This window comes from Anopheles arabiensis, chromosome 2, assembly GCF_016920715.1.
Source record: "Anopheles arabiensis isolate DONGOLA chromosome 2, AaraD3, whole genome shotgun sequence".
Taxonomy (NCBI): domain Eukaryota; kingdom Metazoa; phylum Arthropoda; class Insecta; order Diptera; family Culicidae; genus Anopheles; species Anopheles arabiensis.
Window position 1 is genome coordinate 103,075,833 of NC_053517.1, and position 22,045 is coordinate 103,097,877.

The window sequence follows — 22,045 nt, forward strand, 5'->3', positions numbered from 1 at the left end:
GACATTTAAGCAATGATTAAAAGCTTTTTTTATAATGCTTGTTAAGGTCGGGGTACATTGTCCGTACTCGCTAGTGTATTTTAGATTTTTACTAGCGCAGCTGGCGGCGGCTGGTGGAAGCTTTTTTGGTAATCGAGGGAATGGTCATGCTGGAACTCAAATTTAAGTAGTTTTTTCACAATTTTTTTAATGCAAAAATGGCAGAAATACTTCCACAACATATTTATCTATAAATTACAAAGATTTTCCAGTTCAGTTCAATTGAAAATAGGGAAAAAATAACATATTTTCTGAGGCGGCTCCAAATTGCTTGGCAAAATGCTTCTGTGTGCCGCCGCCAATTAAAAATTAAAATATTGAATTTTTTGTTTAAAACTCTAAATATGCAATACAATGAACTTGAAGGTAGAAGTAATATGGGAAGTCTTTTTTTTAAAGTAAAAAATAATATTCCTTCCATAATTTGTCCACCAGAAGCTCCACAGTGCAAATGGAACATCTCTTTCTCACTCACTCCCACTTTGTCAGTGGGTCCTAAATGCTGCGTAACGTTCGCTTCTCACCCCATTCGCAGAAGAGGGTTGCTGTATCGGAACCGCACCGCAGCACCGCAAGCACCTGTCACTGCGTGCATCGGAAGGGTTTGTTTCCCACCAAAACACAGACACGGAGTGAGTGAAAGGGAGACAGAGAGAGAGAGAGATAGCGTTTGTTTGTATGTGTGAGTGTGTAGAAGCTCAAATGGATTAGTCCTTGGTGGTGGAAGCAGGCGCAATTTTAAGCGCTTACTTTGCGCGGTTTTATTAAAGGTACAGCTATAGGACGACCCCCTCGACTTTAAGTGATTGTGTGTGAGTGAGTGTGAGGGAGCGCTAGGCTGCAGCCTCACGTGCCACACATTTACTTACTTGCAAACATGCATGTCCATTTATAGCCAACACGTTGTCATTTCTCTTCGGTGAGGCTTTCGGTTTGTTTTTTTGCTTCCAAACTTCCACGACCTTAAGAAGGCCAACTGATGTTCGGTGCCGTTTCTCAAAGGGAAGAGCCAAGGGAAGAGCCTGCGAAGGGGCCCGATTGTGTTAACACATTTCAACCGGCTGTCCGACTAGCTGGCCGGTCTTCGCAGTCGTGCGAGGGGTTTTTGATTATGCAAAGCGTGCGCGCCCGGGCATAGGTAAGTAAACAATCTCCGCAAAGCAAGGTGAAAGAAGCTCTCCCGGAGATCGTTTGACACTTATCGGAGTTGGTTTGATCGACACGACGCGGTGCGCGAACGGAAGCAGGAACGAGTGAACGGGAATTATGCAATTAAAGGAGATTGGTTGGCACTGGGGCCAGGGGTGAGTTATGCCCTAAGGTGTTTGTTAAGGGGGAGGGTATTAAAGTTACGATTGTTTTGAGGATTTTGGGATGCTGAACAACGTAAACAGGCTTGTTAAATGTCAATGAATTGTTTTTATCTTATCGATTTGGTTTTGTTTGTTTTGTTTTTTCGAACAAAGGAGTCCCTCAAAGCTCATAATTAGCTTTCCAAACACCGGTGTTTTGGTACTTTAAACTTCCACGTGATGACAGAACATTCGCTTCAACAACAGAAATATAGCAAAAGGCCTATAACTTTGCTATCGAATCGCAGCTGAATTGTGCCTATCATCGTTATCATCATTATTTGTTTCTATCAGCGCCACCAGTGAGTCCAGTGTGTGACATTTATCAATCACAGCCCTTGTGAGAGCTCACCCACCACAAACAAAGTGTGTTTGGGAAGGTAATGACAGCGCGTAATACTATTTCATGGCATTCCGCTAGGAAGAGGCTCCCTATCAAGCCGTCCCGTTTGCGTTTATCAATCGATTGATAAACTGGCTTTCGTGCCGTGGGGCCCGATGCTTGCATGCTTCTGTCAACATTGGGTTGGCTGGCGCAAAGGGTTGGCCTGCGGTGCGCTAGTTGAGTTATTCCAGCAGGGTGAGATTGGAATTTCGATGACAAATCCCATCGGTAAAGTTCCCCCTCATTATACTGAGCGGAGAAGATAGTGGAATCGATTTCCTTTTCTTTGTTTGTGGCTAACAATTGGCAGGTCGAAAAAACATCAACAGAAATTGGAACCACGACCACGACGGGAGTTGGCAGTACATTTGCTTAACGAAACAGGTTTCGATGCTAAACGTCTTCATTCAAACAAACAATGTAGAACTTGATTGGTATTGGGAAGACGATCCAAGTCACGGACATCGCCACAGTGTGTTTGCTGAAGTCATATGAATAATGCCGACATGAGTCATTCTCGTCATGAGACGTGCGCACGAATTCAATGCGAATCCTGGTTCCGTTTCTGTTGGCCCGGGATGGTTTAAATTTGAACCAATCTGAAAAACCGGTAAGCATGGATGATTCAGGTTTTCGTCTGGCGAAAGCTTAACGTTCTCCAGCAGTTCATCTACCACTAGACGTAGTGTATAACAGTTTTTTTGGTTATAGTGTTCAACGGTGTGAAGTCAGCAGTCGACGTTGATAAAATGAGACTGCTGTTTTAGGGCGGATGCTGGCGCGAACCGTACACCAGTGCCTCGGTACGTGCTAACGTGACACGATGTGACACATGCTTGGACCGTAATGATGGATTGTTTTCATCTTTCGCGCTCACCCGGGCGTCAAAACATTGTAGTTATACCGTAGGTCGTGGCCAGCACTATGCCCAAAGACGACGCTGTGGTTCGTACAGGCCGTGTGCTCCAATTTGTTGCTCCAGGGGAGGTTTTGTTTTCTAACAGTGATATTTTTAGATGGACCTTTTTCGAAGCATTCTTCTGACAGTGGTACAGTGTGTGGCGACAATTTAAGTGTATAATTTTGATATTCATGCTACAATATGTTTTAACGCAGATATGGTCTATGTCAGGGAGATAAATAGGATTCCAGATAATTGAAATGGCAGTTATTGATTACCTATGAGCTATTTCCAAACAAGTGCAATATCATTCTTAGGAGTTCCGTGTTATATTCCGCTTACATTAATAAAACTGTAAAATCTTTGATTCACGTTAATTATTTTCATAGAAAATACAAAAAATATAAAATTAAAAATTATGATTTTTTTTTAAAATATTTAATATCTCGCGTGTGTTTTTACATATGAAAGTACAGACTCATCGACATTCGAAAAAACAATCATTAGATGGAAAAGTAAATACAAAAAATATGATACAAAAATGATAGCACATTTTTGTCACGCACTGTCGACTGTCTACCGCAAGCTTACTGACCGTCCTTGCGACTCCGTTCGAGCTTTTTCGGTGCTTGCTTCCACTTGTTGTTTTTTTTTTCGCATGTCAGAGAAGGTGTGACACATTTTTGCAAAACCGTAATTTATGATCACCCGGTTCGACGGGCGGAAGTGAACAGTGTAGTACAGAAAAAAAAGTATGAGAAGGAGAGAAAAAAGCCGCCCGCTTGCTTGGATTCGCTTTCCATCGCGAGCCGGTCGCGTGCACACAGCACTGAGGCGATGTCGAAGGTCACTGGGTGATGGGAAAAGTACCTCTCCTCTCGCAGGGTTACGTTGAATGGCTGGCCTCACTTTCGGCCAAGGAGAGCAGAAGTAGTAGTGGTGGAAGTGCTAGTACTAGCCAACAGGCGCTAGTTGTAGGGCGCAGTAAAGTAATCAATTATAACAGACCGGCCGTGCTTCCGGACCGTCGTAAACTCGTTGCACTCAAGTTCAGGCACATGCACATTGTGGTCGAGACGTACGCACCGTTTGCGCGAGATCGTGTTTACGCGTGGAGCAAACTGATGAGTATCATGAGCGGGCCTGGCTGGGAGTTATAATAGCACCGCGATAAGGATCGAATAAAAAAAGCTCAAGGCTTGGTGGTTCAATCAGCAGGCAAACGGAAGTAAGTGTTGGAAGATACGGAGAGATAGAGAGATAGAGAGGGAGAAGAGTATGCATTTAAATTGTACGTGCTGTGGTAAAAGATTAAAGATGTAACAGAACAGACTAGAACGACGAGCTTGTGTGCGAATTGAAGGGAAACGAGGAAACACAAAGGTGAACCTACTACAATTGCATCCAACGCTACATGCAATTTAATCAAAGGATAGATTGCTATACTTTGTTTATCACAAACACACAGATACTGGTGCACTAAAGAGGGAAAAGTGCTCACACGGTGCAGAAATGTGGTGTCCCGAGCGGCGCTCGAACTTGACGCCGATTCGGTTCTTCTTTCTTACCCGACATTAGTGAGTGATGGATCGAGCGTTCTAGATTGTACAGACACCTGCTCAAACGTGTGTGGAACTTGCGAAAAAGTCTTAAATCTGTAGAAGGGTGAGGGTAAGAAAATCATGAGTGTCCTTGCCAAGTGTGCGCGGGAACAGTCGCGCTCACTGTCGTGTCGCCGACTTTTTTTTCCGTTGCTGCTGTGGATTTTTTGAATGTATGCGCCTGGTGGGTATGCAATCCGCATCACACTGCTCGAGCAGCTCTCTCGCGCGCGCGTTTGATTCGAGCAGCCCGAGCAGTGTGATGTGTTTGTGTGAATGGTGAAGTGACCAAACAGTTGACCGGGTGGGGGAGACATTTGTGCGTGTGTGTGTGTGTGCGTACAGGTGTCTACTTACAGCTTTCATGTTTCATTAGCTGCCCAACGGATACATCGTCCAGCGGACCGTGCAGCATAGCGGACAGCAGCTCCTCGATGAATTCTCGCACCTTCACACGCTGGTTGGCCGAAACGGTCGTCGCTGTGCTGGAAGTGGTGCTGCGAGCATCGTCCGTGTCTGGGACGGAATGGAGAAGAAGAATGAGTTACACCACAAAAAAACAAAAGGGACTTTGGCAGGCTTACCCAAACCGAGACCGAGTAGATTGCCGTCCTTCAGCTCTACCGGGCCCGGGTGCTTCAGCCGGACGGTCAACTGATTCAGCAGCCATTCGCCCGCCTTCTGCTGGATTACGCGATTCGACTGGCAGCCGGTACATTCCCAGATGCCGATCGATTCCACCCACTGGCAGCAGTTTTCCCCGCGGCAGACCAGTTTTTCGCAACCGCGGCATGTTGCGAAGCTAGCAGGATGAAGGGTGGAGGCAAAAAATCGAGGCAAGTTATTAGAATGGGATTTGATTTTTTGTGGAAAGGGAAGAGAGAAAACATACCTGTCTGGAGTTTCGAGCTCGATGTTTGCGTTACACATGTAACACTCTGCCGCATCGGGCTTCCGGGAAGAGCGCCGTCGTTGGCTGAGTTTACTAGGAGATTGAGAAGATAAAGCAAAAAAGCCTATCAGTATTTGAACAAGTGCAATAGAAAACGCAATAAGCAAGCACAAGGAAATGAGATCGATACGAAATATTCAAATGTCATGATTCCATTCCCCTTCAATCCACTTTAATTTATAGAACAACATTTCTGCCTTAGCTACAACAACTCCGTTCCCGCTGCTGCATTTCGCTCTCCATCAACGCCACCAATACCCCTCTCCCCCCCTTCGCCTTCCAAGAAAGTGGTGATATTTCACTTTTATCAACCACGCGGACACGCCAGCACCCGGGTCAATTAATTAGCCATGCATCACTGGGGCAGTGTTTGCAGCGCGCCACCGACCGGTTCATTAATTCCTGGATGCATTAATTCACTGCCAGCGCGAGCGTTCGATGGGCAATCGGAAAGTGCGTCACGCTGCCTCCTCGTGATGCGTGGGTAGGCATTGGAAAACCTTTCCACTGTTGAGCGTGGTGGCAAAATGGCAACAAACGGCATGCAACACGGCAGTAAGAATCACGAATGCCATTAAGACGAGCGCACACGTGGGGCGGGTGTGGGGTTATATCATCGAGTTGGTAAGTGTCCACCGCCGTATGGTTAACGCGGTCGGAACCGATGTGGCAATCGGCGTATGGCACGGGTTGCGGCAGTGGCCGCGCATTAGAGATCCGACGAATTGGCGCAAGTCGCGCTTGAAGGCGTGTGGACTAATGTATGGAGAGGGACACAAACAAACCAAAAAGGTTTCGAATTTTCACTCCGATAAAGCCGATCGAAGGTGTCGAAAATTAGTTTGTGCCAAAGTGGAATGCAGGGTTTGAGAGATGATTTTTTCATTTCATGTATATCGTTTCATTTTTTGAACAATTTCTTATGGCAATGTTTTATTAAATCTTAAGCTCTAAATGTTATTTTAAATTTAACGAATCATTAATCATCGAATCATCATAAAATCATTAATACAACTAGTAGTTAATGTAAGGAATCTTGGTTTATATTTCACAAAAAATAATATACATGATAGTTCAGTCACTGAATACAATAAATCAGCAGGTTAACATTCTTCCAACCAATTTCTCTTGAAGAATATTGCAAACTGCTTCAAAAGGCACTTTTAATATTTCTTATTTACAGTAAAATAATTCAAATGGCTGCGTACGCTTTACTTCCTCTGCAATCAAATCCAGCATGTAATTGGAAGTACTACCGAAACAATGCAAAAGAAACACTCTCTCCCAGTGGTCAGTAGATGCGCTCTTCCTGACCGATTTCTTGCGTGAAAGATTAATTGAACGCCGCAACAAGTGGCTCTCCCCTCCCATGACTGGATGGTTGATGAGCATGGATTATCAGCTACAGCCCGCATCCCATGATAAGTGACGACCCATTTGCACTGAACGCATCACAGCCGAGTGCGTCGTGTTAAAATGCAATTAATTTTCGCATTTTCAAGTGAGTGATGATTGACTATACACTGGAGAATGTACAAGATAGGGAAATTGAAGATTAAAATAAGACCATTGATTAATTAGGATAAATCAAACCTATTACATCTGTTTTGATACAATATGCTTAACTTCATATAAATTTAATTCGTATTGAAGTTGTGCCACGCCATGCAACCCTGCACAAAGGCCTCAGTCTTTATATGAACCTAACGAGTAAAGCAAGCCACTTCAGGTAATTCCATCCATTGGTGCAGAAAAGTGCAGCAACCGGGCAAAACCACGGCACGGCAGGATAATGGTGCAATCTGCAGCATAATTCTTCCAACTCTTATGCTACACACGCCGTCACGATTACGTAGCCGCATTGCACAGAGATAGGAGGGAGAGGGAGAGCTAGAGCGAGCGCGCAAAAGAGAGGCAGGGACAATTTAAAAGACCCTATTCCCAATGCCTTCCACATGCACTGGCACCGGCACTGGGTTGCCATTTTGGCCCAGCTGATAAGTTGCTTTTACTTTCGATCGCTGCTCGTCTCGCGCAACCCCGAAGCAGCGAAGCTGCGAAGAGAAAGAGATTCGGAGAAAGAAGGGGACGAGACGTTCGCTGTCTGAACGCCTTTAGGTTACAGTTACAGCTACAGACTCCAAAAGTCACCGCTCGAACGGTATCGCCACACCGTGCGAGGTGGTTCAGAGACCCGATGCCGTGGGGCGGGTGGGCAGCCAGACAGACAGACAGACAGACGGAGCGACCGATCGCGGCGATCGCGTTGACCAGTTTCAGTTGCTTCAGCGCCACGAAACATCGCTGACGTTGACGTTACCGTTACTGGCGGTGATCATAGCCATAGGAGGAGACGCAGCAGAAGCAACAAGTCTTCAACCTTACCTCATCGATCGTGCGAGCACAACCGAAAAGAGCGAAGAAAACAAAAACTGGAAAAGATTATTTTTAAACAAAATGTCTTGGATCCCAACGTTGTGAAGAATAAAAGAAAGTCAACCGCAGTGTCTGTGTTAAGGGGACACCTACTTTAGACCTTCTTGAAAGACAATCGTTCGTGCGCGTGTTCGTATAATTTCGTATGCAAATGCCGTTTGGACTGTCTTATTTTCCCCCGGGGACGTTTGTGATTTCGTTCATTCGGTTCGGTACGTGCGAGTGATAAGTCGTTGTCGGGCGCACATCCCCAACCAAGTGTATTCGAAGTGGAGCAGCGAGCATACAGTGACGTCTAGCGGAAGCGTGCAATTGACGTTCCCCAATCAAGAAGAAGGCCCCGACAACCGTCGGCAACGATCAAACCCCGGCCACGATCAACACACCCGGTTCTATCCAGCAAGCGTGCGCAGCTAGGTGAAAGCTCACAGCGAAGCAACATGGTACTCTCGATGCTGATGGTACAGACGCTGACAACGCTGCTAGAGCCGCCACCTGCGATCGGCGGCACCAAGGGCCTGTCGTCGCCCGGGCAGCCGCATCAGCCGCAGGCCAACATAGCGGTGTTTATGTTTCTGTTTATGCTGTGCGCGGCGGAGGTTGTGTTTATCAAGCTGCTCGCGCTGACATCGTTCGGAAGTGGTGATATATTCGGCACTGCCACCGGCAGCACCAGCACTGCCGCCACTCAGACGAGTAGTAGTAGCAGTAGCAGTAGTAGTAGTAGTAGTGTCGGTGAGCATCCAACGGACATGGCGGGATCTTCATCTCCAACCGATAGATCAGATGAGGCTGCTGTAGAGTGAAGAGTCCTCCAAGGTCCAAGCGCTTGCCAAAAGTGCAGTGATCACCTTGAGGTGTAGCCATCCTTGACACGTGTCAGCGTGTTTTGGGGGGTGAAATTGGATGCAGCGGTTTCAACTTTTACGCTGTTATACTGACAGTGGTGCTGTGAGTCGTCTGACGAAGCATAGCGAAATGTGATGAAGCGAAGGACGTGTTATGAAACAATTATTCGGGGGGGAAAAAGTTGTTTCGAAAAAAACGAAAATTGTGTGATGATTATTTAGGATATTTATTTGCCAATTCTTCAATAAAGTAAACACTCGTGATAGTTTATAAAAATGGACAAATCAGAGCTTGTCTCAGAAGTGTCTGGGCGTAGTTTAACATGATGTGAAATGCAAAAATTTGAGTATTTAAAAAAAATACGAGGAAAACGAATAAAACGTCTTATTCTTATTGCACACACTGTGAGTATGTTATCATACTAGACAGCAAGCGACTGCTGTTGCACGTCCAAGCTGCGTTGGAGAAAGCATCAATTCGCAGCGTCACTGTTGTAGTAGTCCCGTTTAAGAATATTGTCTGCCCTCCACATCACTACCACCACCACCATCATCATCATCGTCATCATCGTCATCATCATCATCTTCGTTACAATGGATCGGTTTGATGCAGCGCGTCCATTGCCAGCGTAATGCCATGTACAAAGCAAGTTATGCAATGAAACGGATACGCAAATTCGCATTAAAACATTATGCAAATATTCTCGCATGAAGTTTCTACTTGTTGCGAAGAGAGAAGCAGTAGTAAAACTGGATGGATGGACGTTACAATGTTGTAGTGATATAAATCATACATTAATTGGACGTTTGGAAAAGTGGCGCGATAAGAACAGGGGGTTTTGATTGCTGAAGCAAAATGTGCTGTGAGCGTATACGAAATTGGTAGTGTATTGGAATACCATGGAAACTAAATCGTACCAGTAGTGTTAAGGCTTTCAGGCTATTAAAAAATGGAAAAGGGCAAACGAGCTACTGACAGAAGGAAAAAATCGATTTCAACAGTTGTCGGGCTCACGGTAACGAAACATTGAAGCTTTTGTGCAATGGTGATACGTGGTTAGCGAGAGTTTTGCTTTTAAGTATGTGTTGTTTAATTGCAAATAAAGGTTAATAAAAACAGCCATTTCTGTAGTTGGTTATTGGTGTAAGGAAAAGAATGATTGCTTGGGAAGGTAAGTAATGTTAGTCCATCCAATGCATCATACGCTGAAGTGGAAACGAATTGATATGGATCGCTGGTATTGCAAAAAAGAAATTGGTGACAAATTGCCCATTTCCATGTACAGTGAAGTGCTTTCCGTTATGTATAGTTCTATGTGGAATCGCTTGATCATTCGGCTCTCTATTTCCCCTCGGCTCGGTGGATAATAGTTCTTAATTTGTAACGCTTTCTACTCGAAATGGTTGTTTGGTAAAGAACCATCACCATATTCTGACCGTTTTCTTCGCTTTCCCCTTCGTATTTGCACAAATGATCCCCACTCCAAACGGGAACCATGTACACACGTCAACTCGGGTCAATCAACTGGACAAATCGAAATTGGTAAAAGTCCATTTCCTGCTGCAATATTCCATCTTCAAACCCTCCAAACCCCTTTCCGACGCAACCGTGCAATGAGGGGAGGTCTGCCCGTCAAACACAGCCTGGTTCAAAGCTGGTGCCTTATGGTACGCGTTAAATAGATACACCGATGGCATTGACTGTACTGTGGCGTACACCGTTCGGGACGGATGTAGCCGTCTCGGCGTGAAAATGCTAATGAAGTGGAGTAATTGATAGATGCTTCCGTTTCACTAGGCTAGGCGGCGAGGGAGGAATAAGATCGTACATTAGCCGGGGTATTGGGTGTGAAGGAAAGTTCTGTAACGGTTTATTGTTGTGAGCAAAGTTTCGTTTTTTCGACATGTTTGAGAAACTATCAGAGCTATAAAGTTCCGTATTTTTTAAACATAGAAAACAGTAAAAAAAGTAAAAACGTTCAAAAACACTCGGTGAATATTAGACATCACTTCGGTGAATATTAGAGAGATAATAAACTTAAACTAAATGTAATAATGACTTGACTATTAATACATTACAGAGTTTTCATGTGATCTGATTACGGTAACACACTTCCTGGCTTCGATGTGACATTAAGTGATTCATGAATACCACTGTTACAACAATTCAAGCTATCCAGAAAGTGTGCTAAAAGTATCAGAACCACTAAAAACACTGTATCTTGAAATGTATTTAATTGTAATTTGTTATACCTGAGATACACCTGAGTTAGGTTCATAGGATCTAACAAGAGTTAGTGTGGATATGGTTACTTGAATTTAGCTATTTCATTACTATTTCAAACACTACCTACATTGTATTTGTACGCTACCACAAAAAAAGGCGATCAATGATCTACAGCGGTGAAGCCTACAAATCGATACGCCAACTAACACACGCTACAAGCGAATAATTTCAGATTGACGTCAACAACACAAAAGCAATGCTACTTCACCGGCATTAAACAAAAAAAAAAACACTTTATCAACCAGCAGTAACCGTAACACTTGATTACAAATACATTTTTCCACTGGCTACTATAGACTATCAAACAACAAGCTTGTCATCAGACTGCTCTTACATCAGCAAGCCAAAGTTGAGAACACCTTTGGAGCACATTGCTTAATGCATTATTGCATTCACTGGAGCTCTTGTATATTATAGACACTAAAATCTCCCACAATCACAATTAGCACAAATTTAACACAACAATTCGCACACTTGTATTTCTCCTCATTCGATAGATTGGACTTTAATTACACGAACATAACATTGAACCATGTGACAGAACACACACACACACATATTCTCTCACACAACTCGACCCATACCGGAAGGGATCGCGCCGATGCAAGTTTGGTAACTGCTCCCTACACCACACGCAACGGCGATAGTTACGTCGCTTAACGACCACTAACCAGAGACTGCCGCCGGTGCTCGGAAGTATAAGCGACGAACCTGCATCTCGCCCATCCCGTATGCTACCTTTCCCGTTTGTTCGGCCGGGCTTTTCCCCTGCCACGCCAGGTGGTGCTTCTCGTTCCCTCAATTCGTTCGTTCGGCTTTTCCTTCACATTTTCTCTTTTCGTCACCCGCACATCGTACGCTATGGTTGTGTGTAGGTTGTGGTTCCGGTGGATCGGAAGCAGGGAACCACCAACACGACGCACATGCACAACGCGGCGTCATGCGTGTTGATTCCATCCCTTTTTGGTGCTGTTAGAACAAAGGGTCGGGAGGGCTGGTGAGGGTGCGAGGGTTGCTTCTTGCTTTTGTTAACATGCATCGTTCGTCTGGTGCGGTGTGCAGCTCGATCCACGTTCGGACGCGTACGATCGGTGCCTGTGCTTCCTATGTGCCGGTTTCACATGTGGTTGTCTATCTTGCGCAGCCGGAACAGAACGACCACAAAGCGGAAAGCGTAGTAGCAACGATCATTCGCTCTAGTTTGTTGTTTGTTATTTGTTTCGCGATCAGCTTAAACTGTATGTCACAATATGTTTCGAATAGAATTTGAGTAACGTGGATGCAAATATTAAACATACAAAAATGGAAAAATAGGTCATAATTGCACAAAAAAGTGCACGTCGGGCGGGCGAAGAATGCGAAGCGTATCGTGTTACAATACTTTCCACGTACACCCTTTCCCTTGAGCGAGCGAGTGAGCGAGCGAGTGATCGTTAATAAACGTTTGATCATTTGAGGCCGCAGGAAGAGAGCTGAACGATGGCTGAAGCCAGAAAACAAAGAGAAAGGGGGTGAAAATACAGTTCACAACCCTCCACTTCACACAAAACGGTCAGCTTCTTTCAAGTGTGACGAATACGCACACACTTACACACCTTAATACGCTGTGTTTTTTTTTACAGAGACCCATACAGCGACATACACACCCAACGCTATGACTGCAAACTGTGTACGGCCGTTACATTTACTTCCGTTTTTTTTGGAACATTTGGTGTTGGTGATTGTTTTGCTCAAATTATGGCGCTCACCACTACATGGCGCTGGGTCGATGTCGAGAGGGTCAAGTGTGCTTTATGGCTTTTTTGTTTGATTTTTTATGCGTAATTTTTTTTTTACCATTCAAAAGCTGAACAGAACAGAAACAATCATGCAAACAGCGATAGAAAGAAGGCATTGCGCTGGCAGTCGGTGAAGGTCATGGTTGGTAGTGTTTTTATTTTGGTGAGTGCTGACTTATATGCTGCTACATTGCGGAACAGAGAATGCCCCTTTGTGTAATGTTTGGTAGGAAGCTGTGCCATAAGCAAACAACGTGATGGCACGTGATGTAGAATTGTTTAAGGGGAAAGCTAATATGAAAGAAGCTGTGAAATGTTATGCCTTTTAAGGCTAAATTGTTGCATTTGCATGTAAAAAGATACATCACCAAAGTAAAATAATTTATTCTTCTTTACACTGTTTTCGAGACTTGTGTTCGAAATCATAACGTTACGCGTTACGATACGTTACTTTTACTAAGCTTGTTTTGCACTAGACTGGCTAAGTAATCTGTGAATGTGTATGCATGTTACTCTTTCAACAACATTTTGCTAGTCACTGTAATTAGCAATCAAAGCCAAAGACAAGCCAAAGAAGAGCCAAAACGAAACGTTCGACAATAAAAACAACTATTATTTAACAATTATTTCATTATCTTTATTTTTGTACATTATGTCTTGAGCCATTCTCAACCACTAACCTATATTTCATATCCCAAACAATGAAAAACAAAAAGTAATAATACCAATAATCAGCACAGCCTCAAAAGCTGCACAATTGGAATGGCGCAATAATAATGATAATGAAAGAAAAACAGTCACTCGCGGCCCAGCCCCGTTCAAGCCATTACAATTTGCAGCGGACCATTTCATAACTACTGCAACCCGGCTGCATCCGAACGCCCATTCATAACATTGCACAGAGTGCACCGATCCCATACAATGCGATGATCTCCGTCCCCCACCGTGTCTCACCTGCGCAACAGTCGATGGCTTTGGGCGACGAGAAAGATGCTACCGGCGATGCCGATCAGCAACGTGATGCCCGCGCCCGGTGTCAACTTCATCGTTGACCCTGGCAGCCACGGACTGCTGAGAAACCGATCCGTCGGCAACATTCCAACCGGTGTTTTGTGTGAAGCGTTCGTTGAAGTGTTCGCTTCTCCCTCCTGCGCTCTTTCGATGACTGCGACAGGTTGGGCTTAGTTTTGTCTACACTTTGTCGTCTTGGGGTTTCTTTTTTTTATTTGCAGGAGACAATCTCACCGGAACGCTTATGCTGTTATGCTGTATCGCACAACCGCAACTACACCACATTCTCCTCAGGCGTTCCTTAGATGGGGTATGGGAAGATTCCCAACCAGCACAGGACGTATCATCACTTTCACATTAATTGTCCATTTTCCGCACCATCAGATCGGATTGTGCGATCGCGTTTAGTCGGTTTGATTTACGTTGGGGGGCACTGTTTCACCACACTACAAGAACCGACACAACCGAGCAGGGGAAGCTGTTGAAAGGAAAAGTGAGTTGCCAAATAGAAGTTGTCACTGTGCGCGGGAGCTTGGATAAATTACATTTCACACTGACTTGCATCTTTTTTTTTGGGGAGTCGAATGATTGCCATCGAACATGGGGTTTCATGAACGAAAACGTTAACGCTCACACGCTTTAATTAAAAGACGATTTCGTACCTCGACAAACTACAATGGATTTCGTTAAAGGGTGTTGTTTTTGGGTGTGTTTGTTTCAGTTTAGTTGCTTTATTCTATTAAGTTTTGAGCTTGCTGATCAAGATATCTTGTCAAGCCGCGTGTTGCGAAGCATTCCCATCATAATTCAGAGAAAAAGATTTATGCAAAGTCAGTTCACCACATTGATACAGTTAATTGGATAAATTTTTCATCAAAATTTTAACATATTGTTTTATATGAGCATTAAGGTGGATTTTCCAGTCCCATTTCAAATTGTAGCTCAATTTAAGTGCAACTCAAGTGCTAGTAAAAGAAAGAAAACTGATTAGCCCAACGATTATACTCGATTAGAAATATACAAATCCTTTTATCAAGCTGATAAGGTTTAGAAGCCAATCGCGCGCTCATGATGTCATAATTGCGCTTACTCCATAAATAATGCATTCGACAAACAAAAAAAGAATTGTTATCTTTGGAATGATTTCATGTTGTATCAATGCAAGGCGAACAAAAAAAAGCCGGGTTGTGTTTATCTTCCTAAGTGTAGAATATTCCAGTGTAATTTTTAATGAACTTAAGTCACAGATTTCAATAAAAACAAAGCATTTTTTCTTTTTTTTTCTAGTTTTGGGTTGAATAATTGTGAAGATACTTTGTTTAAACAACGAGACTTCAATGTCACTTGCACACTAAACTCCTTCAGCTAATAAATTCTTCCAGCATGTGTCAGGTCGTTCATGTATGACACTAGACTTTATCAACCCTCTTCACGCATCCGCGTTTCAGTTTCATCTTGTGCTCTCATATTGTGCTGATAACACCAATCCAGTTACACACTCAGACAGCACAACACGTGATATTTGTCCACTTTAGCGCAGCCTACTATGGCAGTCGCAAACGCCAACGCAAACCTTGGACGATAACTTGGGCTCTGTTCCCCCAAACTACACCTGATGTTACTTCACACAATCGGAAGATCACATGGTTGATGACGTCTTGCTAATATGTAGATCACTTGACAAAGTTAAGCAGTGTAAGAAGTACAGCAATTTCTTATGTTATCACCAAAAGATTAGGACACATTTAGCGATGCATTCTTAAGACTTCAAGTCACTCTCACACTTTTCTCACAGATCACCTTTAAAACATTTCAGAACGTTTCACCACCAACAATGCAAGCCCTGTTGCTTACGGTACGCACACGATTGGGGACTGTTTTCTAAGGCACCCGCCCCAGCACCGTGCATCGGAAGTCGTTCAGTGTCCTCGTATGGAACGGTCGGCACTAGTCTCCAGCCCAAACGGCCCAAAGTATCTCGCACTCGTACCTGCGCTTATCTATTTCCACCCCGTACGTGATTGCACATTATCACCAACAACCTATCCCTCCAACCAAACATACACACACATGCTCTCAACCGTCGCAACAGTCAACACAAACGCACAGCCCAACGCAGGGTACGTTGTCATTGAAGCGCACCGTTACTAATTGGCTTCGCATACAAATTATCACTTCGAGCACGGTACGTCACTGCAGCAGCAGCAGCAGCAGAAGTAGGTTGTCCAGAGTGGATAGAAGCCGTATCTTCCCGATTTTAAAGATTTATTTTTGCAACGTTTTGTTTGTACAGACGGGCGTAACAACAACAACCTTGCCCCGTCGATCGAACCACGCAGACTGAGGTTGACCGGAGCTGCCAAATACCGAGCGAGTGGCATGATTTAAGCCACCCGGGGCGGGAGCGCGTTTTGGGCTGGCCAGGGAGAAAGGCCGATGGTCAAGCCGGATCGCAGAGCAGATCGAGCATGATATGTGGCTTCGGGGTGGCTTTTTCTTCCCTCAGTTGACACCGGCTCTTTCTCACGTACTACGATTTATATGCATTCGGATCGAACAGACGTAATCGCGCTCTCCCTAAAACAAAAAGAAAAACAAACACAACGCAACCTCTCGCAACAAAGGTGTTCGTTTTCGATTGTGGCTTTGACCATTTCTTTTGCATTAATGCTTCCTCCCAACTCACAACCTGCCCCCACTTGGTGGGGACTGGTTTTTGGGCGTTGTTGATTGAACTGTTTATGTGCTGTCATAAGTGTCCACTGCCGGCACATAAATGGACCCCATTCAGTTGATCTCAAGGTACCCCTTTTCCTTTTTTTTAAAGCACCAAAAATCGCATCTAACTGCGACAAGTGAATGCTTCCGAAAAGAAACACCGACACACACAGACACATACGGACATACACGCAACAGTTCCAATTTTCGCTTTTAATTGGGTTTGGAAATGAGCGAAAGTGTGTAGCATGTCCCGGCATGGACGGAGGAATGGCAACAGTTTTGCGTGCAGTTGGGCCATTCCGAAACGAAAAAAGGATCCAACACACCAACCGAAGAGTAAATGGAGCTTGTCCGAACAATTGATAACTGGTCCCGTGGAGGAGCAGTACGTGCGAGAGAAAGGAGCGGATGAGCGGTGTAAAAGGTAACAGCAAACATAACTTTTGATCTCGTTCGCTACATAACGCACCACGGGCAGAGAAATGGGTTCCATTTGGTTTGGCACAAACGTTAGGTATCGTGTGTGTGTGTGTGTGTGTGTCCAGAGGCAGAGGGAAACGATTCGATTGTTTTTGCTTGTAAGCGTTATGCTACGATTGTCGGGGTGGGGGGAGGTTTTAGGCTTGGCCCATGATACGTTTAGTTTGTATCATTGAGATATTGGGGTTGATACAACGTGCCAGGGTGTAATTAAAAGCCCTACCTTGGGGTGTTGATTGATTTGGTGGAGAAAACATCATGCGGATGGTCGATAAAGTGATGAAGGTTTTAGGATGAGTCGTGATAATGAAGATATGTTTGGAAATGTTACAACAACGTTTGTACAGGTTTAGTTTTCAATTCATCAGCTTCATGAGGGGATATTGTAAATTTCGAACCACTTTAATGGGCAATCAATGACTTTCATTAATAGATTGATTTTTTGATGAGACATCTTGTAGGATTCCCTGCTGTATCTTTATGAATTATGTTTTTAATCCACTTGATTTTAACTCTAATTATAGTTAGGTTAGATAGTGCTAGTTTCGTTGTCCATTGAAATTATAATTTTAATCTCGAGCTCAATAGGTTGTGGTCTCTTGTGGCTTCAAAATGTGCCATTAAAATGAACAAATATTGAAATGAAAAAAAAACAAAATGTATTCAAGATCACTCAATAAATCACTTTAATAATAGCTGTTTTTTTCAAGCCAAGCTTAATAGCAAGCCTCTTAAAGCAAGTGCTCTGCACACAAATCCTTCTATCTTTTCGCAATCAATTTAATAGCGCTATTAAATAAACCAATCTCATCGCCACCGTTTTCGCAAAAAAAAAAAAAAAATCCAACCACCAAACTAGCCACTTCCATCGAGATATTGCAACGCACTCGCAACCGTGGTGATGCATTACGCGATCCCGAGTGCTTTGGCATCATCTTCTGCACCGGAACTCCATCAACCGTTGCGACGGAAGTCACGATTTGACCAGAAGCTCATAAATCTTCCTCTACCGACTGCGCTGTCACTTGACTTCGCATCGCATAAATCGATAAGTGCAACTGGCGATATGCAAACGAGAGGCTGGGTGGGCTCTGAATGTTCACGGGTTTAACGAAGAATGGTGGCACTGACGTACAAGCCTGCAAAAAAAGCCCTGGATGATGATGGTGATCGAAAACCGAGCCAGCCCGTAGACGACCGTGTGAATGTTCAAACGACCCCGGTGGTGTGCAAAGTTTGGAAACGATGGATCTTTTGTGTGTGTGTGTGTGCGCATCTTTAACCTCCAGCTTCATAAAAGGGGAAATAAATGTTTTGCTTGCTTTTACCTACCTTAGCTTTTCCCGGCGCCGCTCATAGTCCGGCTGGTTGGCGGTCAGCTTCTCCAGTATCAGCCGGTACTGGCGCAGTTTATCACTAAAGTTGGACAGTTCGATTAGCATTTTTTTGTCGTTGTCGTTGCTGCTTTGCTTTGGGTGGTTTGGGTGCGAATGATACGGGTCAAACCGCTCCCCCAACGGGCCTACGAGATGATGCGGTCCGTTGCGTTGCTTAAAGCACAAAAACCGGTGTCAGAACTGTGAACTGTGGATTGCGAACGTGCGACTTCACTTTTCACTACGCGCTTGCACGGGAAACTCATTTTTCGTTTGCTAACTGAAAGAAGTGGAACATGCATATGTGTGTGAGTGAAACAGATTCACACGACTTATTAGGTGAAGAAAAACAGAATCATTTTAATTTCACGTGCGCCACTTTTTCTAGAATGCAGTTTCGTAGTACAGCGCCTAAAGTTATGCTATCTGCATGTTACAGGGGTAGTCATGTTGAATGTGATCATTTTTTTGACGAATACCGTGTCATTTAAATGTTTTTAATAATTATATTATATTCTTCTCAAGCAAGTACCATTGAAGAAATATTCCCTTCGTAGATTGAATCATCTAATAAGAATCTAAGAACAAACCCGGTCATATTTTAACCTTCAAATTTTTCTTATATACACAATTTTGTACTGCATAAAGCTAAAATGTAACAAATGAGTTTTACGTAAAGTAATTCATTTGCGTTAATGAATAAATGTGTTTTACTGATTAGTTCGATTTCGCATTCCAATGTAAGAATCGCTGGATACATAACACTGCATAACTTTAGGCGTTATTCACCCGGGACACAAACCACGTAGAGTCACACAGAATAATTATTTGTCTCCATTTGTGTATCACTTTTCAATATAGTTATTTTATTTTACTTTTATTAAATTCCGTTCAATACCGTTGCCTTCTTATGCACTCTTCACTTTTTGTCACCATTGCACCATATTACATTTTCCACACAATCGCACGGCACGTGCCGTTAAACACTCGCACACCTTCGATACATTGTTTCACCTATTGCTATCGAAACGTAACACATGCGCTGGAAGTAGCCCACACAATACAGTACGTTCTATTTAACCACTGCTTACACCACTATCTACCAAGGAAGCGACACCCCCTGCTGTCACCACTGCAGTACATTCCTCCACGCAGGGCACCCGGGGCATGTAAATGACCGCATAATGTAGGTGCAATAACCACCAGCAACCACCCGCCCGGGGTGGAACGTACACTTCGAAAACGCGGGTGTACATGAACCTTACTGTGCCGAAATTAAAGAACCGCGCCGATCATACCCACCCGGGCACCCGTTGGCTATTAGCACCGAATTACTGTGCGTGGGAGGTAGCGCACGTAGACGCGCTGGTACATGGCAGCTCTCATCCTCAATTTCACGTACATTTCACTGTCCATCACCGTCACCCACCCCTTTGAGTGGGACAGCCTTGTGTGCCACTTTGTGAGCGATACGATTTTTCAACCCTTATTATTCTCGAGCGTCGCCTTTCATTTGCGAATCGCACAAATCGCGCACCCAGGGACGACGATTAGCAATTTTCTCACGTTTTCGTCACGAGCAAGTGAATAAAAAAATGGGAGCTGCTTACCACCCAACACACACACACACACACTCATTGCCGCCTTCATTCACCGAGGGGCTTAAGCCACTTTGAGACAAGAAGAGACTAAATGCAGACGCTATCATGCAGCAGTAGTTGCGAAGTAAAACCCCTGGCTCTAACAAAACTATAAAAGAAATCGCAATGAAAAATCTATCTGATTTTATTTCACTCGCTTTTTTTCCTCGCATTCGGCTCCCTCGCACACGACACTGAGTGGTGCAACGATGGGGCCAAAGCGGCCGGGCAAAGAAACCACCTCTAAATTGCAATAATGAGCCGTAGTAAAAGAGGTGACCGCCACCGCGACGCGGCGGACAAATTGCACCCAAGGCGGTGGCCTTTTGAGCGAAGGAAGCAGAAGAATGGGCGGCACAAAAGAAAGAGAGAGGCCTGGGAGATGGATTTTCCAAGCCCGCAAGGGACCTTTTCGTGCCTTCATTCATCACTCCAAAAACCAGAACGGTGCGGTGTAAATGATCGAGATCACTCGGGGAGGGTCACAACCTTCACAGCTTCGTTTCGTTTTCGAGACGCGCCCGGTGTCCAACATTTCGGCCACGGTGCCTCCCCGCTGGCATCGAACGTTACCGTTAAGGCCGGTAAGGCCGTAGGCCGGGAGAGTTCACTTGGGAACTGGAGTAACGCCGCGGTACGATCGTATCAGCCAATTGCACTGTCAGCGTCGCATCATCACATCACAGGAAGACGAAGAGCTTCATCAACCCCAAAAAGCTATTTCTTAACGAGAGATTAACTTCCGCACTATTTCACTGGTTCACGTGTGCATGTGTTTGATCGCTACCGCTGTAAGATGTTTTCCAAACAGAAAGGTTAACAAGCGAACACAAACGCATAGAATACAGTACACGGAAGATGCTTCACGCAACAACAACAACCGCCCCGTGAGAAGCTTCGCTTTTGCGTGACACGTTTATCTTTGACAAGCTGTCTGCACGTCCGTCTTTATCTAGCGGTTGTCGCGATCGCATACACTCGCCAGTCCCTGGGAATGCAACGGGGTTGTCATGTTCTCGAACCTTATCATGTAGCAGAATGCTCACATACACAACGAAGTCTCCCTGTCACACGATCCAAGTTGAAGGTTACGGTGTGCGAGTTAGATTGATCACACATCAACACTGATCAACACGGGGCATTGCTAATTGATCGATAATGCGGCGATCATTCAATGCTGAAGTTAAGATAAGCAGTTTTTATGTACTCTAAGTTAGCTGAAATATTTCTACACTGGTTTGGCCAAATTCGCACTAAAAACATTAGAAATGACGTTTGGTTTTGCACACACTTGACACTCACTCGTTAAGCTTGACGTCACTTGACGCACACTTTCGCAACTGCGATCCTCACTTGATCCACTTGATCCCTTTCGGCAGAGCCACCAGTACCGCACTCATAACGCCACACTAAATCTTCCCTGCTTGGTTTGTTTACCTTTTCCTTCAACACTTTCACGCTCGGGCGAACTGTTATCAACAAACAAAAAAAAGGCTCGAGCTTTTCGTACCTTAGTTCGTGTTTCACGTGTTGCCGAAACACTTGTGACGAAAAGAGACGTACAAAAAAAAAGTAAGATAAACTAACACCGCCCGCACACTCGAAACACGCGTCAGTGCCGGCGAACAACCGAGCAGCTTCTGGGGCGCGCGCACTTTTCCAAAAACCTTCCAACCCGAGGACCGGGTTGCCGTTTTTCCCTCGCTCGCTCGCGCCGCGGTACGATCGCGCGGTACGAATGGCGATAGGGTAGGGATGTGAGCTTGCTGCTGCTGGTCTGGTGTCAGTGTTTTTGGGCAGGGCAAGACGGTTTATTAGCAAGCCTGGATGCGAAAAAGATGATATGGCACTGTCAGTACTGCGTGTGTTTGCCGTATGTAGAGCAGATAGCGCTGTATTGGTGAAGGGTACAAATTTTTTTGGGGGAAGATAACACAGCAGCAGCACAACCTTCCTTCGCAGCGGGCGACGAAGCGTTTTGTTCTACATGTGCCTCGCTCTAAGAGTGCGAATGCAAACAAGAGAAATGAACCGTTCCGCTTTGCCTGGAGGTGACGCCGTTGGTCCGTTAAGCGGCACCTGATAGAATGGGAGAAATGAGAAATCTACCACAGGCACGGCCAGGGCAGTAACAACCATTAGTACATTCCCGAGCAATTAGGCAAAGGTAAAGGCATTTGGCCCGATTGCTAGGTCTCCTATCTCTCTCTCTCTCTCTTGCTTGCTTGCTTCGCCCCC

The 22,045-nt window shown here is 44.6% G+C and overlaps 1 protein-coding gene across 17 annotated transcripts in view; it reads right to left on the reverse strand.

The window, feature by feature from the left end:
* Nucleotides 1-21,844, reverse strand: part of LOC120897021 — a 43,440-nt gene extending 21,596 nt beyond the window's left edge. For 3 of the 17 annotated variants that reach the window (XM_040301607.1, XM_040301608.1, XM_040301600.1), the window contains exons 1-6: nucleotides 15,391-15,559; nucleotides 13,534-14,068; nucleotides 5,171-5,263; nucleotides 4,863-5,080; nucleotides 4,636-4,794; nucleotides 4,246-4,332 (exon numbers count right to left, since the gene is read on the reverse strand). In XM_040301607.1, coding sequence (XP_040157541.1) covers nucleotides 4,246-4,332; nucleotides 4,636-4,794; nucleotides 4,863-5,080; nucleotides 5,171-5,263; nucleotides 13,534-13,676 — 700 coding nt within the window. In that variant the 5' untranslated portion in view covers nucleotides 13,677-14,068; nucleotides 15,391-15,559. Of the gene's footprint in view, nucleotides 1-4,245; nucleotides 4,333-4,635; nucleotides 4,795-4,862; nucleotides 5,081-5,170; nucleotides 5,264-10,767; nucleotides 10,799-10,868; nucleotides 11,469-13,533; nucleotides 14,069-15,317; nucleotides 15,566-18,123; nucleotides 18,448-21,109; nucleotides 21,536-21,757 lie in introns of those variants that run through there. The other 14 variants (XM_040301621.1, XM_040301620.1, XM_040301613.1 and 11 more) reach the window with 13 other exon arrangements.
* Between the last annotated feature and the right edge of the window lie 201 nt (nucleotides 21,845-22,045).